This window comes from Typopeltis vanoorti, chromosome 14 (assembly GCF_054136105.1).
Source record: "Typopeltis vanoorti isolate ZY-2024b chromosome 14, IOZ_Tvanoo_1.0, whole genome shotgun sequence".
Classification (NCBI taxonomy): Eukaryota; Metazoa; Arthropoda; class Arachnida; order Uropygi; family Thelyphonidae; genus Typopeltis; species Typopeltis vanoorti.
In genome coordinates this window covers 82,923,311-82,942,808 of record NC_143562.1, presented here as the reverse complement: position 1 = coordinate 82,942,808, position 19,498 = coordinate 82,923,311, and the positions used below count along the sequence as shown (strand labels likewise).

General features: G+C 37.9%; 1 protein-coding gene across 8 annotated transcripts in view; it reads left to right on the top strand.

Annotated features, from left to right (window-relative positions):
• The window catches only part of LOC150099713 (OTU domain-containing protein 7B-like), a 258,534-nt gene that overhangs the window by 57,560 nt on the left and 181,476 nt on the right, over nucleotides 1-19,498 (top strand). For all 8 annotated transcript variants that reach the window (XM_090403711.1, XM_090403710.1, XM_090403708.1 and 5 more), the window contains one exon: nucleotides 6,922-7,015. In XM_090403711.1, coding sequence (XP_090259837.1) covers nucleotides 6,943-7,015 — 73 coding nt within the window. In that variant the 5' untranslated portion in view covers nucleotides 6,922-6,942. The remainder of the gene's footprint in view (nucleotides 1-6,921; nucleotides 7,016-19,498) is intronic.

The window sequence follows — 19,498 nt, the reverse complement described above, 5'->3', positions numbered from 1 at the left end:
GGTCACTTACACCATGTTTCATCATAAAAATGTGTATAAATTCACATGATGAATCTATGCAGAAATAAGTTTGTTACTGAAATAAAGAGCCAAAAGGCTTCACTTCTGCATCACTTCAACCTGGGTATTTACATCTGGGTCTACCTATCCATTGATGAGAGCTCAACAAAGGTCGAAACTGGTCTGGGTAGTGACCACCCCCCATAATGTATAGCATCATTCATGTCCGCAAGAAGATGTGCTTTACATTATGGGAAATACTAAGGAAAGTGATCAGAGCTTACTCCACTTTTACCACAAGTTTGCCCTCTTATGAAAGGTTGGTTTATGCTTGGATCCACTGAAACTTTTAACTTCTATATATTCGGCACGAAATTCTTGTTATTTCTCTATTTGGCTTTGAAATAATGTTGGATTCAATATCCACTTAATTTGAATAAATTTATTGTTGTTTATGATTGCTTTGGACTGGTTTAGGACATAAGAATGTATAATAGATTTGAAATAGAAAGTGATTACCATTTAGATTTGAGCAGGATATAGTATCACATTGAAATAGAAAATATGTGGGAAAGTTTTAAAAATTAAAAATAAATAATAATAATGTAGCACAACACTAGAGCACCTCAGAAGCATTTGTATACAGATATTATTGGAGAAAAGTTAGTCTGAAAACGAGAACAAAACCTTAAAGATCAGAAAAAAAAATTTCAATATTTTTTTAAAACATTTCTATATGATTAGAATTCATTTCCATCTCTGCTATTTAGATTTCCCAACAAGAACTAGCTCTGCTTGCTTTTTTTATTTTATTTTATTTATTTTTTATATATATAAAGGAAATCTGATTACTAAACTTTATTTCAAAATATGAGGTATTATTGACTCCTTGGAGGTATAGTGGTTATAATGACAATACTAGCTAGTACTCATCCTTTCGTAAGGGTCTCCATAGCTCAGTCGGTATAGATGAACCCAGTTGGTCAGAAAAACCTGGATTCGATTCCTGTCCAAGATGTGAGGAACCTTTATTTGGTCTCTTTCAACTCCAGTCTCATATGGAAGTGGGGGGGGGGGGTTATCGCCTGTAAACTCAGGTTTTTTGTCCCTCAGAACAGGTAAACTGGTCCCGTGAACACACACACACACAGATCTACAATCATAAAATACATACTCAATCCCTCATTTGGAGGGTTCAACCCATCTTAAGGGATGGGGAGGAATGGGTGAACTCCGCACAAAATAACCTCCTTTCATGTGTTCATTGTTTAATTTTCATCTGTTGTATTCTTTTTTTTTTATGGTTAGAATTTATTCTTTCTTTGCTATGATATCACCTCTTTACTATACAGCAGTTAACTCTGTCAAAAAAATAAAATAATTATATACAGTCATCCCTCGACTTACGTCCGGGTTCTGTTCCATCTGGCAGGATGTAAGTCGATACATTAAATCAACAGTTATAGGGGTTAAGGACTTCTCCCTGATCTATCTCTTGGATCAATGAAGTAGTGTTTGGAGGGAGAAACATGACCTTGAACTTGGCGAAGATCACCGCTACAAGACGGATGACCTGGAGCATTATCTAGAATTAATTTTTTAACCTTATTATAAAACTGTACTGTGTGTTACTGCCACTATAAAACAGGAGAATAATCACCCAATCATATCTTCATTACCTCCCTCTGTGAACAATCAGGCTGTGGCTCTTCTTGTGTAACCTTTGTGTTTTGATGAAAATGTCCAATGGACTTTACTTTTTCCTCTTCTTTTCATCATAAATTTGTTCGTAGCAAGCAAACGCATCATGTACTTTAGTTTCTATATTAAGTAGCGTTCAACATTGGGGTCCATGTCTTCAGCCATTTTGAGAACATCGCTAACTGCAAAGAACATTTCTGCAAGACCCTTCACTGTAAAATGTTTAACTACCTCTTCCTGTTTCTCTTTTCCCTCTTCCTTTTCTCGTTTTTTCTCTTCTGCAACAGTTATTCCTCCAGTTCGACCAATTCTTTTGGTCAACAAAGGGGAACTTTCTATGAGTTGAATTATGTTGTCATCATCATTCACTTCGAGATTCAGATTGTTTGCTGGGTCCACTATTACAAACTTCCAAAATCATGCACAAACTTTTTTAATGTATTTTTTTTCCATATACCACTCATACATTGAGAGGCCACTTCGTCCCAAGCCACAGCAATATTTTTAATAGCATGAAAAATATTGTATGTTTTCCAGAATTGCATGAGAGTTTTGCCATTTCCTTCAGTAGCAGAAATGGCTTGTGAAAAGTTCTCCATAGATAATAAGCCTTAAACACTGCAAGAACTCCCTGATCCATCTGTTGGATCAATGAAGTAGTGTTTGGAGGGAGAAACATGACCTTGAACTTGGTGAAGATCACCGCTATAAGACGGATGACCTGGAGCATTATCTAGAATTAATAAAATTTTAAATTCTACATTTTCTTTCACACAGTAGCTTTTTATTTCACTCGCATAACAGTTGATTAAGGCATCCTCGAACAATTTTTGAGTCATCCACGACTTATTGCTCCGATAATGAACTGGGAGTATGCATGCTAATGTTTTTGAAGATTTGTGGATTGTCACTATGCCATGTCACAAATGGTTTGTTTATACCCAGCCACATTCGTAACAGATTCGTAATAACGGCATTAAGAACTATGAAACTAGGTATAGATTTTAGCTTTTTGTGGATGAATGTCTGCTCGGGCATTTTTTTCTGAAACAAGGATGTCTCATCCATATTAAATATTTGCTGTGGCAAATAATTTTCCTCCATAATAATTTTATCCAATTTTTCCACAAACTTCTTGGCAGCCTTCTCAGCACTTGCAGATTCCCATGCATTTTCACATTATGCAGCACAAAATGTTGCTTGAATCTCATGAACCAACCAGAAGAAGCTTTGAATTCGTTGTCGTAATCGGGTCCTGCTTTCTCCTTCAACATATTGAAGAGACTTTAGTGCATTAGCGGTTATGATCCTAGTGTGGGGTATGTGCTTTTGGTTCAAGTCCTCTTTCCATGATGCAAATAGCTTTTCCAAATCACAGATAGGACCTTGTCGTTGCTTCGTCACTGTCATCAATTTAATGGAAGCAGATCCTTTCACGACCTCTAAGATTTTATCCTTATTTTTCAAAATGGTCATCGCTATAGAATGAGGCCATACGAAGTCATGTGTGATCACATTGAGGGGCTTACCAGCTTCATGTTGCTTTATAATTTGCAACTTCATTTCAAGATCAATTGCCTCTTTTTCTATGATTCTTCACTAGATTTTTTGGTTGTGCATGTAGGGGCCATGTTGCACAAAACATCATGAAATATTTAATGCTAAATACACAAATAACCCATTTCTCAAACATAAAATCAACAGAGGAACTGTTGAAGACACGTGCCAACTGCCGAGGGAGGTTGCCGTTGAAAACACTGTTGCCACTGTGTGTGCTTTACCTTATGCTCGCTTGCATCTTGTTCGAAAGTATTGCCGAATGTTATTTATTCCCTTATGGGATCACATTGTATCTTTGGAAGGATGTAACTCCAACAGATGTAAGTCAAGGGATGACTGTATATACAATACATCCTGAATTTACCCCACCAATGTACCTTATGTTTATAATAATGTTTGCATATAAGGGTGATGTTCCAGAAACTTTACAGAAAAAATCTTTGATGCTGTTCAGATAAGGACAGTGTTTTAGGCTAATCTGTGAGCTTTTGTTTTCTCTGTCTGTCTTACAGGCTCATCTCTGTTGCTCTCGCATATAGTTTTCTACTTTATGCCTTTTCTGTAGCTATTTCCATGAGTACTGTTCAATCAAAACAGGCATCCATCATTCCTCCATTTTTCTCTAAACTTATTAAAATGTAAGTTGTTGTAGCTAGTAAAACCCAACTTCATTTCCTGTTATTATATGAGAGGAAAATTTGTAAATTTTTCTAAACCTAAAGGTAAGTTACTTGGTCTCATTCAAAGTTAACAGGAATTATCCTCCCAGAATCTTGGGTTTTTTTCATCCTACATGACATTACATACTGGCCAGACAATAGATGTAATTTACACATGCACACAATATATTCACCTCTTACGTTTTGGTTGCATTGGCATCTAAATGACCAGCTAACATGTGTTTGTACATTCAAAATTCAAGCCTATTGTACCTGCTTTCCCTCTTTTATCCTTTCTTCTATTGCTATTACTACCACCACTACCATTCAGAAAATTTCTCCCAAGATTATGTATATCCTTTAGCAGAAAAACATTGACATACTGTTTTCAACATTTAGTAGTTGTACACAAATAACATAGTGCACTCTTTTGTGTGGGATTAATACTTACCAGAGGGAATCAAATTTGAAGTCTGCACGTTTTTTTATTTTTTTTTATTTTTATTTTTTTTTATTTGACTTTGAATTTCATATTGAAAAGAATAACATGTAAGAAAGTTTTAAAGCCAATAAAAGTTGAGCAGCTCTCAGATGTGAACTGTAGACTAAAATACAGAAAGATTATTGAAAAGAAAACGAAAGAGTTTGAGAACAGGAATCAAACTTGTAAATTCAGTGGCAAACTCTGAAGAAAACATTGGTTGATTCTTCCAGAGAGGCATGTGGTGAGGTTGTGTGCAAGGATAAAAAAATCAGAACTCCCTGGTGGACACAGGAAGTTAAAGAGGCAGTGAAGGAAAAGAAGAAAGCATGTCAAAAGTTCCTGGCAAATAAGTCAGCTTTTACTCTTACAGAATACAGAGACAAATGTAAGAAAGCTAAACAGTGTGTAAAACTAGCTAAACAAAAGTCATGGGAGGACTTTGGCAAAAATATAGAAAATAAATATCAAGAAGGTGGCAAAATATTCTGGAGGTTGTGGAAGAAGCTTAGGAATGGAGGAAAGAGTGCTGTAAAAGGAGTTAGAGATGATAAAGGTAACATGAAAACAGGAGAAAAAGATATCCTTGAAGTATGGAGTAATTACTTTGAAAAACTGCTGAGTGAAACAAGCAGTGATGACAGCACAGTGATAAAAAAAACACTGACCAGGCATGCAGTCAGGAATACATATCCATACTTGAAGTAGAAAAAGCCATCAAAGGCTTGAGATGTGGAAAGGCAGCAGGAGTAGATGATATTCGACCAGAAATGCTGAAGTATAGTGGTATAAAAGTCTTACAGTGGCTGCACTGCATAGTTCAGAAAGCCTGGACAGAGGGACGAATTCCCGATGATTGGAGTAGAGCTCTCATAGTACCCATATATAAAAAGGGAAATAAACTGAATGTGAGAGTTACAGAGGTATTTCCCTACTGAGTGTTCCTGGCAAGATCTATGCAAGTATACTTGAGAAACGGTTGGGAAGAATTGTGGAAGAAAAGCTTGGTGAAGAACAAGCTGGATTCAGGCCAAATAGAGGCTGTCAGGATCAGATCTTCACTTTACGACAAATAGTCGAGAAAGCATGGGAATATAACAAAGATCTGTATTTAAGTTTTGTCGATTTGGAAAAGGCATATGACAAGGTGCCAAGAGAGAAGCTATTCAATACGCTGCAGTTATATGGTGTCAATGGGACATTATATCAAGCAATACTTAGTCTTTATTTGAGTTGTAAGTCAGCAGTTAGAATTGAAGGAAGTACAGGAAGATGGTTTAATGTTAAATCTGGTGTGAGACAAGGATGTACATTATCCCCTCTGTTATTCATTATCTATATGGATCACATTATGAAGCAAAGTGGTATTAAACCTGATATCAAAATTGGAGATATTAATGTCAGCTCTTTGCTTTATGCGGATGTGTTATACTTCTAAATAAATCTGCTACAAGTCTGCAAGATTCTCTGACTAAATTGAATAGCTGTTGTAATAGATATGGTATGAAGGTAAGCAATAAAAAGACAAAGACAATGAAAATAGGCAGAATCATTGAAAATGTCAACTGTATTGTGAATGGAGAACCTGTGGAATAAGTAAAACATTTCAGCTACTTAGGCACAATTTTTACTGAAGATGGTAAATTAAATATAGAAATAGGCAACAGAATCAGCAAAGCTGGTATGGTGGTGGAAGTCAATTGAATAAATTCATATGGAATAAGAGAGAAATTAGTCAGAACACTAAATTAGCTGTATACAAGACAATGTTCAAACCAGTTTTAACTTATGGATCTGAGACCTGGCTCTGAAGTAAAACACTTGACCAAAGACTAGAGACCGCAGATATGAGAGTACTGAGAAAGATTAGAGGTGTGAACAGATGGCATCAATGGCAATATCATATTAAAAACGAGGATATTAGGAAAGAACTTGACATTGTCAGCATCCAGGAATGCAGTAGCAGAGCTAATCTCAGGTGGTATGGTCATTTATATAGAATGGGAGAGGAACGATTAGCAAAACAAGTGTTCTCTGCCAGGTTGGCAGGAAAACGACTCAGAGGAAAACCAAGATATAGGTGGATTGATACGGTACAAAGTGCCTTAGATGATAGAAATATAAGATCTGATAATGTTGGAGTCTTGACAAGTAACAGACTGATTTGGAGGAAAATTGTAGATAGGAAGTTAGTAATGATGTAATTTTTTCATGTAGTACTGTCATATCCTGTACACCCCTTGAGGGTACATGGCAGGAATTTGATGATGACGATGACATTTTTTGATAGAGAACTTGAATCATGCCAGATATTACTGTATTCTACTTAAATGATTTCATTAAAACACTTCTTAGATACAGTTATTTCAGAAAACTAGAAATAAATTTAAGAAAATTTTTCCTGTATAATTTTTATTTGCAGCTATATGTTGTCAATTATGAATGGGATAAAATTTGTAAACTTTGTAAAATGAAGTTTACAAAGGCAAAAAATTTAATAAGAAAATTGTCTATTTAAAGGTGCGATGAGAATCATGTAGAATGGATGCCATCCTGTCAGAGTTTATTGCAAGGACTTCTGCAGATCCTGGACTTGCCCGGGATCTTTTGGAAGGTAATTGAAAGTCAAAACACTTTAACTTACTTAATTAGAAGAAACACACGTATAAACCACAGCGAAAATTATTTAATTGTAAATATTTCATCCTAAGTATCTTAGGACATCATCAGTACAGTATTTAAACAAAAATTAGGAATAACATACAGTTAGGGCGCATGATTACAATAGAATCTCATGAAAACGTGCATAACGTGCTAAAGTAGTACAAAAAAAAAAAACGTTAATTATTTAACACAGTTTTGTATGATAATTTCCCATACTTTAGGAATAGTAAGAACGTCGTTGCGGTTTAGGTTTGGTCTGTGTAGTAGGGCTTCAGAACTTTCTTTGTATAAACGTTCATGTTTAAATAAAGATCTATGTAAAAGTTTAGCCTTCTCCCAATGGATCCTATGGTTTGGATTTTCAATTCCGTGTTGAGAGAGGCCAGATTTCTGCGGTTTAAATAATTTAAATTATTTACAATTAAATAATTTTCACTGTGGTTTATACGTGTGTTTCTTCTAATTATGAACGCACCACAGGTTTCGTTATTTAAAAAAAACTTTAACTTACGTTTGACATAGCAGTAAAAATGGATGTTACTAATTTTTATTTAATAGCATATGTTTCTGAAAATTTGCTCTGATTTTAATTGTATTTGTTTATTAGTCATGCATCATTTTGTCTTGTGGTCAGTGGCATACCTACTCAGAGGGTGTGTGTGTGGGGGGGGGGGGGTAGTGGCCTGTTCCCCCTCCCCCGCAAAAAAAAGAAAAAGAAGAAGAAAAAACTAGAAAATTTCCAAAAATGTTTTCCTAATTGAAATTCATTTTTTTTTAAATTTATGTTATGTGGTGTCTTCTATTGCTGTACTTCTGTACTTATGAATTAGCAATCATTGCAGATGCTTAGTCATAGGTCGTATGCATTGCACAGTGTATATTCTCAAATCGTCTACTCTACTTGCCCCCCCCCCTCCCGCAGATTAAATCCTGAGTGTGCTACTGCTTGTGGTTATTAATTCAGCGCACATTCATTCTCCCTAGCTTTTGCATTCACTATGTACAAAAACCATCTTGTCATCTATAGAAAATTTTCACAACTTCATCTGTGGTCTGTTCACTGATGCTGATCGCTGTTGTTTCTTGTTTTGTTATTTTTAAGTAAGATGAGGATTTTTTCATTAAGATATTTCTTTCTTCAGTTATTTCTAAGATGAGGATTGTTTCATTGAGTAGCATCCTGCAATAAATGTTAGTTCACCATATTGTGAATGAATATTTTTTGCAGACCAGTTTGGATCATCCCAGCACTGAAATTCATCGCGAAGTCTGTCAGAACAATTTGAGTTCATGATGAACTGGGCTCATCATGAATTCATTTCTCATTTTGTTGAGCTGCTGAACATTAATCACTCAGAACCAGGCTGGCAAACCTGTTCACGAACCCTACCACCTCTGCTTCTCCAGTAGCTGAATAGGAAAGGGGCTAATCATCATTTCCTGATATGTATCCTCAAAGGATAGTTTATTAGTGCTATCTTCCACTTATTTAACCCTTTAATTAGTCTCTTGGTGTTTATTTGATCCTAGCCATCATTCAAGTTCGATGTCTGACAAAACCATTGATAGAATTTTGTTGCAATTTCAAGTAGCTGAGTTTCTTGCTGCCCCCCCCCCCCTGCTCTCGCTGAATCAGTTGCGTGCAGCCATCGGCACAATCAGTTGTGGAGTAAGGAGTGATTTCTGACATTTTGATCCCATGCGACTACTTACGTATTTTTCAAGTAATATTTTTTTTCGATTTTGTACTTTTATGTTTATTTCATTTTATTCACCATTATCAACCTTAAAATAAATAAATAAAACATTTCTTGAAAAATATTGAGAAATTAAAGAAATATTATTATTACATAAACTGAAAGCCAAACGGCTATTTTTCTGGCATCCTTAATAATAATTAAGGGGATACAAATCTCTTGTTGTTCAACGTACACTTGGATTCGCCAATAGTTTTTTTCAGTATATATGAAACTCATAGATTCGTAGTTCTCGATCTTAAAGTTTTGCTTACTGGCAGTTGAACAACAAGGGATTTGTATCCCCTTAATTATTTTAAATATTATTATTTGTCACCTCCAGGGAGTCCAAAGACTCATCGAGGGAGGAAAAAATCAGCTAATGCCTTTTTATTCCCGTATATAGGGAATAGGCAAGGCTGTTTAGCCCTATCTAACATTTGGAGACTGAGTGGGCATTTTAATCTCCACTGGTACTCAATCAGAGTACCAGTGGAGATTGAACCCAAGACTATCACTAATTAACAGGCATGCAGTGAAGAGAGACGGCTCAACAAGTGCTGCCATCTCGTGGTCCCTAACACTTGTATTTAATGTCTGAAATAATGGCAGTTGAATTACTGGCAGTCGAACAACAAGGGATTTGTATCCCCTTAATTATTATAAATATTATTATTTGTCACCTCCAGGGAGTCCAAAGACTCATCGAGGGAGGAAAAAATCAGCTAATGCCTTTTTATTCCCGCATATAGGGAATAGGCAAGGCTGTTTAGCCCTATCTAATGTTTGGAGACTGAGTGGGCAGTTCAATCTCCACTGGTACTCAGAGTACCAGTGGAGATTGAACCCAAGACTATCACTAATTAACAGGCACACAGCATTTGAATCTATCTTCACGCAGTGAAGATAGATTCAAATTCTGAGTAAGATATGACAAAATGAGTGATTATGACCAACTGAGGAGCCAGCTTGGATCAGTGCCATGGCCTAAGGATGGGAAAGATGTTTAGCAGTGTAAAGAAGCTAGTCAAATGGTGTTTGAGGAAAGCAGTGTCAGACACGTGTAATACTCAAATGTTTATTTGCTTGTTTTGGATTTATGGTTGAAGCAGCTAAGTCTATGAGCCATTGCATTATGTCTGTGAATTGCATTTGTTCTTCTGGTTACCACAACCCCCCCCCCCCTCACAACAAGGATTACTCTAAATCCATCACCATACCCTATATCCGAGGCACCTCTGAAAAAATTACAAAAATCCTAAAAAAAAACGACTTCTTGTTACAGACCATATAAAAAAAATTAGCATCCCTTATCCGCTCTACTAAAGACCAACCTCCCCCCACCTAGACCTACCTGGTGTATACCAGGTCCCATGCAGCTGTAAGCTGTCCTACTTTGGCCAAACAGGCAGGACAGCAAATATCAGAATTTCAGAACACAAGGACTACATCCGGTTTCACTAATACAGCCACTCTGGTCTTGCTGACCATGCGCTGGATACCTGCCATAGATTACGGTTGAAGAAAGCCACAATAATACACCGTAGTAAATACAAATATGAAAGGCTTTTCATGGAATCAGCTTCAGCCCTAAGAAACAATCCAAACCTCAACAAATTTGGCTGCATGAGACTGCCTGAAATTTGGGAAACCTACATCAGAAGACCTTCAGCCCAATCACCCAAGAATACCAACATTGCCTGCTTGGGGGCACCATCAGGACTTAAGGAGAAATAATAGCTTCCTGCTTCTTCCTCACTTACTGTTTGTTGTGCCTGCGTGCACATGTCTTGTTCTTAAGTTCCTTGAAAATGGCAATGTGACGTTGTTGAAATATTGAAGTATATTAAGATTTAATTTAATGCATATCCTAGTTTATATTGTATTTTCTTAAATTATTTAGTAAAAATGCATAACCAACGTCTAAGCCTTTCCACGAGAAATACGATAATCCACGGAGATGATATCGCACATGAAGCACGCCATTACGGTAAAATGAAGTTAAAGCTATCAAGACAACTGAATCGTCTCGCCTTACTAAAACGCTGCCGGGATAACCAGGTAATTCCTAACTGTGTCAAATTCAAGCACTCTTTCTCTTCGCAAAAGGCTCTTCGTACTTATAACCGTGCCAACCAAGCTTTGCTCAGGGAACAAATCGCTGCGACTCGCTGTTTGCTGAATGATGCTAACTTAGTTATCCAGGCACTCGAAGATGACCTTTCAAGCACCTTAAGCCACGAAATTTGGTCAATTTTATATGACATCTCATGCACTGCAGTGGAGAAAGAATTTAAAAAAGTACGAGATCGACACATCAGAAAATTTGAAAATTTAAAGAACTCTATCTCTAAACCACAACTTCCTACCGAAATGGTAGTCAACCTTTCGTCATTTAGTGTGAAACCGGAAGCACTCGACGCCCTTGCACATGGCCACAACTTTACCATTGCGCCCAGAAGAATACCTGCTGAAGATATTATGATACGAATTGAACGCGGGATATGACACCTTCCAAACCACGTCGCCAACGATATTAGACTGGATGTTGCTTGTGTTCTAACCAAAGCTAAACCACCAAAAGCCAACATGCCCAATAAGGAAATTAAATCTCTACTAAAATTAAAGAAAAATAAGGAAATAATAATCACCAAAGCTGATAAAGGGAACGCCACAGTATTGCTTAACCAAAAGGATTACACAGGTAAGCTGAAAGCTCTATTGTTAGATCGGGCTACTTACCTCCCTATCGAGTACAATCCCACCAACTCACAAATTAGAAAACTCCACAGGCTTCTTAAGAAGGTCACTTCTTGGCCTGTGGAAATCACTAACAAATTAAAACCATTTAACTCCATACCCCCCACCCCCAGATTTATGGACTCTCAAAAGTACATAAGGAAAATGTGCCATTACGTCCCATAGTGGATGGCATTGATTCCCCCACATACAAACTAGCTAAACCTTTGGCCAAAGCTCTCTCACACTATACTGGTAACACACCTTCACACATAAAAAAACTCAGCCCACTTCAAAGCAAGCATAGAAAACCTTATACTCAAACACACTGACATAATGGTCAGCTTTGATGTCTTCTCCTTATTCACAAATGTTCCACTCAAAGAATCCTTAGAGCTAATTCAAGCTAAATTTCCTCTCGATATCACAGCCCTATTTCAGAACTCAGGCTATTTTGTTTGGCAAGGAAAATTCTGCAAACAAATAGAGGGGACGGCCATGGGTTCTCCACTCTCCCCACCCTTGGCCAACTTTTATATGAAGACTTTTGAAGAGAAAGCCTTAAACTCTGCCCCACAAAACCCAACCATTTGGCTTCGCTATGTTGATGATGTGTTCACTATTTGGCCACATGGCTCCGATGCACTCCTCTCCTTCCTAACACACTTAAACAACCAACACCCCAGAATCAAATTCACCCTGGAAGAAGAAAAAAACAGCTGCCTTCCTTTCTTAGACACACTAGTCGCCTGCCAGCCTGATGGAACCTTGGTTTTCTCAGTCTATAGAAAACCCACCCATACAGTTGGTGAATGTACCAGGCAGATATATTCACCAACAATCTCACCACCCCTCCTCGCAACAATATGGAGTCATTAAGACACTACACAACAGGGCTAAACTTATCTGTTCAAATGACAAAGCCCTAACCACAGAACTAAACCACATTCTCAACACTTTCTCAGCCAATGGCTACCCCCCCCCCCCCAAAAAAAAAATTGAAACCAGTAAACCACAACCCCCCCCCCCCTCACAACAAGGATTATTCTAAATCCATCACCATACCCTATATTCGAGGCACCTCGGAAAAAATATTACAAAAATTCTAAAAAAACATGATTTTACTTCTTGTTACAGACCATATAAAAAATTGCCATCCCTTATCTGCTCTACTAAAGACCATCCTCCCCTCCCCCTAGACCTACCTGGTTTATACCAGTTCCCTTGCAGCTGTAAGCTGTCCTACTTTGGCCAAACAGGCAGGACAGATATCAGAATTTCAGAACACAAGGACTACATCCGGTTTCACCAATACAGCCACTCTGGTCTTGCTGACCATGCGCTGGATACCTGCTATAGAATACGGTGGAAGAAAGCCACAATAATACATCATAGTAAATACAAATATGAAAGGCTTTTCATGGAATCAGCTTCAGCCCTAAGAAACAATCCAAACCTCAACAAATTTGGCTGCATGAGACTGCCTGAAATTTGGGAAACCTACATCAGAAGACCTTCAGCCCAAGAATACCAACATTGCTCGCTATAGGCACCATCAGGATTTTGGGAGAAATAATAGCTTCCTGCTTCTTCCTCACTTACTATTTGTTGTGCCTGCGTGCACATGTCTTGTTCTTAAGTTCCTTGAAAATGGCAATGTGATGTTGCCAAATTATTGAAGTATATTAAAATGTAATTTAATGTATATCCTAGTTTACGTTGTAATTTCCTTAAATTATTTAGTAAAAAAAGTTCTTCTGGTTAGTTTGTCAGAAGAAAAACAATGTTTCTGGGTGAAAAACCTTGCCACTTCATGTGAGACTGTCTGAGTAGCATCATTAAGCAAAAGTTGGAGAAAAGGAAAAGATTGCAGAGGGTATATAAAGAGAAAGGTGATCAGCAAGCTCATGAGCATTCCAAGCACAGACAAAGATGAGTGTCCAGTATGGTAAAGGTGACCAACTGTGGGAATGTGTCAGGGGAGTGGAAACAGTGCAGCATAGTTCCTTTGCATGAAAGAAGATCGAAGACAGATGTAGCATATTACAGACCACTTAATATCTAAGGAGTTGTGCTTAAAGTATTGTAGAAGATGTTAGTGAAAGGCAAAATTCAGGAATGGAGGAGGGAGCTAATTTTGTGCAAGTGGGCTTCCCTTAGTAATTTGCATATTGTTTTATAGTAAATAAATTAACATTTGAATTGCATAAAGGAAATCACTATACAGTGAGTGATACTACTTGATTTTGTGAAAGCATTATTATTATTGTTATTATTATATCCTCCATGGAGTTGGCAGACTCATTGTAGGAGGTTCATTCAACTGACAACATATATCATATAGAATCTTAAAATCCTTAACACTCTTTGAATTAGCAACACATTCTGGTAATGCATTTCATTCACTGACAATTCTCCATGTAAAAAAATCTGATCCTCACTCCCACCCCCTCACCACACTTTTACACAACTTCCAGGAATGACCTCTGGTTCTTCTCCTCTCACCATCTACTCATTTTATAATCACCTCTGGATTAATATGATAAAATTCTCTCACTAACTTAAACATCTCTATCATATTGCCTCTATTCCTCCAATCCACATTTCTTCAACCTCTCTCCATAGCCAGCATTCCAAAGTCCCAATATTGTCTTAGTCACTTGACTCTGGACTCTCTCCAGTGTGTCCATACAGTGGCACAACCACTTCCTTATCCTTACATGTTAGAGTACTGTATATTATTTCTGGGAAAACTCCCATGTTACTCCTCTTAATAAACTATTATAATTACAGCTGTTTTGCTTGCTTCAGTTTAGGAGTACCCCTGTTTAAATGTCATTGGCTATTTACTCATGGATTCTTAGGGCATTATGAGTGTAGATGTACTAAAAAGTATATGTAGCCTAAGGAATAGAAAATTGCACATACCTTTTTCTGGGTGTTGTGGCTTTTCCTCAGTCTGCGATGTCGAAAACTGCAGAGTGTGTGTGGCGGGGGGGGGGGGGGGTAGGCAGTTTGGTAGAATAAGTTAGAAAAACCTGGGTTTTTTTCCGTAATATATAGAAACATATACTTTTATATAGGGTGGGGAAAAAGTGAAAGGGTTAATTTTTTTTTTAAAAATAGGGAGGGGGAGGGGAAAGGTGGTTGACGGGGTGTGGACCGTTTCGACTATTCGTGGTCGTCATCTGAACATATTGGGAAAGTGGAAGCTATGTCAGGTCGGGTGAGTGCTTCTGCTTTAGAGGTGTTTGTGTTGTCTCCTATTGGTCAGGGTTGTGACCTCAATATTATGTTGTGAAGCTTCCAAACCTCGGAGATTATGTAGGGCCTGTGTACGTTGATGGAGTTCGCGTCAAACTTTATAGCTATTGTTTCCGATATTCTGAGCATTGTTTCATTGTCTTGTCTGTCTATTATGATGGCCTTGTCTATCTGCGGGGTGTGTTTTTGTTCAAGGGCGTGAATAGCTATTTCCGTTTTTCCTGTGTTTTGTATACGATTTTTCTTTTTGATGTTGCGTTTTTTAGTGTTTAAATGTTCTGGAATAGGGATGTTACAGTCACGGAAGTGTTCTTGTAGTCTTGCCCATAAAGACCTGATGGTGGAACCTGTGTAGGTGATGTCACAGTCTTTTTGGCAGGGAAATTTATAGACTACATTGTGCTGTTCAAATATTTCTTTTTGTGTGTGGGGTTTGGTGGATTTTAGGAGGTTTGCCAGTTTTTGGCTTGTGGTGAATACCAGTTTGTAGTCAGTATGTTTGAAGATGTATTTATAGGCTTTGTATGTGTTTTGGGTGTATGGTAGTTTGATAATTTTTTGTGTAGGGAAGTTCGTTTTGGTACTTGGGTTGTTATGGCGGTTTTTTGCCGTCTTGTTTGCGTAGTTAATCAGTTGTGTAGGATAGTTGCGATTTAAGAAGATCTGTGTTAGTTTTTTTATTTCAGCATTTAGACTATTTTGATTGGTTGAAAATTTGTAGGCATTTATGAATTGTGATAAGATGATGGATTTTTTAACAGAATACGGATGGTATGAGTGAAAATGGAGGTAGTTTCCGATGTGTGAGGGTTTGTGGTATATTTTCGTGGCTATTTTGTTGTGTGTTCTGGTTAATGTCAAGTTTAAGAAGTTGATGGATTTGTTCTGTTCGGTTTCTGTGGTGAATTTTAATCTGTTGCTGTAGCTGTTTAGGGATGTTTTTAAGGTGGTGATGTGTGTGGGATTACCGATGCACAGAATATTGTCTACGTATCTGCCATAAAAGGTGATGCCGGGGGGGAAGGGAAGGGTGGAGTAGAAGTGATTCTATATGTGCCAGGAATAATTCCGCTAGTTGTCCACTGATGTTTTGGCCCATGGGGAGTCCGAAGATTTGTATGTACATGTTGTTGTTGAACTTGAAGAAGTTTGCCGAGATTACAAGTTTTATTAAGTTAATAATGTCAATGGGCGTTAGTTTAGTATGAGAGTGTAGGGTGTGGTCTTCTGTGAGTAGTGTGTGTACGATGTCTAGAGTTCTGGGGACGTCCACGTTAGTGTATAAAGAGGCCGCATCCAAAGAAGTGAGGATGTCTTCTTGGGATAGGGTTAGGTATTTTATTTTTTTGAAAAGGTCGTCCGTGTTTTTTTATCATGAAATTAGACGTAGTGGTTAGAGGTTTGAGGAGTTTCGCTACGAATTTTGATAAAGGGGCTGTGGTGGTATTTTTGTAGGAGACTATTGGTCTCATCGGGTACCCGTCTTTGTGGGTTTTTATTTGTCCGAACATACAAGGGGTGCGTGTGGTGCGGGGGATTGTGTTTTTCAGTGTGGTTTTGTCAATTTTATTTTCATTTTTTAGGATGTGTAGGGTATCATTGTGTAGGGTAACCCTTTTATCCCTTAAGAAGAACCCGAACATTATTATCAATAAAGCGGACAAAGGGGACACCGTAGTCATCACAAACCAAGCTGATTACCACAACAAGATAACAACCATCTTAACCGACTCACACACCTACCGAAAAATACAAATTGACCCCACCTCCGACCTCATAAAACAAATCAACGATACCCTACACATCCTAAAAAATGAAAATAAAATTGACAAAACCACACTGAAAAACACAATCCCCCGCACCACACGCACCCCTTGTATGTTCGGACAAATAAAAACCCACAAAGACGGGTACCCGATGAGACCAATAGTCTCCTACAAAAATACCACCACAGCCCCTTTATCAAAATTCGTAGCGAAACTCCTCAAACCTCTAACCACTACGTCTAATTTCATGATAAAAAACACGGACGACCTTTTCAAAAAAATAAAATACCTAACCCTATCCCAAGAAGACATCCTCACTTCTTTGGATGCGGCCTCTTTATACACTAACGTGGACGTCCCCAGAACTCTAGACATCGTACACACACTACTCACAGAAGACCACACCCTACACTCTCGTACTAAACTAACGCCCATTGACATTATTAACTTAATAAAACTTGTAATCTCGGCAAACTTCTTCAAGTTCAACAACAACATGTACATACAAATCTTCGGACTCCCCATGGGCCAAAACATCAGTGGACAACTAGCGGAATTATTCCTGGCACATATAGAATCACTTCTACTCCACCCTTCCCTTCCCCCCCGGCATCATCTTTTATGGCAGATACGTAGACAATATTCTGTGCATCGGTAATCCCACACACATCACCACCTTAAAAACATCCCTAAACAGCTACAGCAACAGATTAAAATTCACCACAGAAACCGAACAGAACAAATCCATCAACTTCTTAAACTTGACATTAACCAGAACACACAACAAAATAGCCACGAAAATATACCACAAACCCTCACACATCGGAAACTACCTCCATTTTCACTCATACCATCCGTATTCTGTTAAAAAATCCATCATCTTATCACAATTCATAAATGCCTACAAATTTTCAACCAATCAAAATAGTCTAAACGCTGAAATAAAAAAACTAACACAGATCTTCTTAAATCGCAACTATCCTACACAACTGATTAACTACGCAAACAAGACGGCAAAAAACCGCCATAACAACCCAAGTACCAAAACGAACTTCCCTACACAAAAAATTATCAAACTACCATACACCCAAAACACATACAAAGCCTATAAATACATCTTCAAACATACTGACTACAAACTGGTATTCACCACAAGCCAAAAACTGGCAAACCTCCTAAAATCCACCAAACCCCACACACAAAAAGAAATATTTGAACAGCACAATGTAGTCTATAAATTTCCCTGCCAAAAAGACTGTGACATCACCTACACAGGTTCCACCATCAGGTCTTTATGGGCAAGACTACAAGAACACTTCCGTGACTGTAACATCCCTATTCCAGAACATTTAAACACTAAAAAATGCAACATCAAAAAGAAAAATCGTATACAAAACACAGGAAAAACGGAAATAGCTATTCACGCCCTTGAACAAAAACACACCCCGCAGATAGACAAGGCCATCATAATAGACAGACAAGACAATGAAACAATGCTCAGAATATCGGAAACAATAGCTATAAAGTTTGACGCGAACTCCATCAACGTACACAGGCCCTACATAATCTCCGAGGTTTGGAAGCTTCACAACATAATATTGAGGTCACAACCCCGACCAATAGGAGACAACACAAACACCTCTAAAGCAGAAGCACTCACCCGACCTGACATAGCTTCCACTTTCCCAATATGTTCAGATGACGACCACGAATAGTCGAAACGGTCCACACCCCGTCAACCACCTTTCCCCTCCCCCTCCCTATTTTTAAAAAAAAAATTAACCCTTTCACTTTTTCCCCACCCTATATAAAAGTATATGTTTCTATATATTACGGAAAAAAACCCAGGTTTTTCTAACTTATTCTACCAAACTGCCTACCCCCCCCCCCCCCCGCCACACACACTCTGCAGTTTTCGACATCGCAGACTGAGGAAAAGCCACAACACCCAGAAAAAGGTATGTGCAATTTTCTATTCCTTAGGCTACATATACTTTTTAGTACATCTACACTCATAATGCCCTAAGAATCCATGAGTAAATAGCCAATGACATTTAAACAGGGGTACTCCTAAACTGAAGCAAGCAAAATAGCTGTAATTATAATAAATGTTAGAGTGCTTCTTATCATAGCAGCACTATGATGTTCAGCCTTTGCAGCACTAGCAGTATACCCTCTAAACTTGTCTACTGTGAACCATCACTCTCAAATCTCTAATCTCATCCACTTCCTGCAGTACGGCACCATCGATATAGTACACAGCCTCATATTTCTGCACTCCAAAATGCAACATCTTGCACTTATTGATATTAAAACAACAGCCACTCTCTTTTGTCCAAGTAAAAAGTCTATTCAGATCTTCCTGAAGGAAATTAACATTGGCAGTGCTACTTACTTATAATTCTTCCCAACTTTGCATCATCAGCAAATAACTGAAGATCCCCAGTCAGTCCATGATATATCATTAAACAAGTTAAACAGCAGGGGCCTAAGAACAGAACCCTGGGTCATGCCACTGGTTATTGTTATTCTGAGAGCAAAAATTTCTGTGGAGCAGTGTCCATCATACACAACCTTCTGGTATCGTTCTGATAGCCAATCTCTGATCCATCTAACCAATATACTATCTATTTCTATCCTTGGCATCTTGTACACCAACTTATCATGTGGTAATCTATCAACTGCTTTTGTAAGGTCCAAGAATATTACTGTATATGATTCTCCCTTATCTAACACACTTGTCACCTTATCATAAAATGCAAGTAAATTACTAAAACAAGATCTACCTTTTACAAATCCATGCTGACCGTCATTAAAGAATTCTATGTCCTTCAACCCAATCCTGCATTCTATGTCCTTCAACCCAATCCTGCATTCTATGTCCTTCAACCCAATCCTGCATTCTATTCCTTACCAATCTCTGAAACA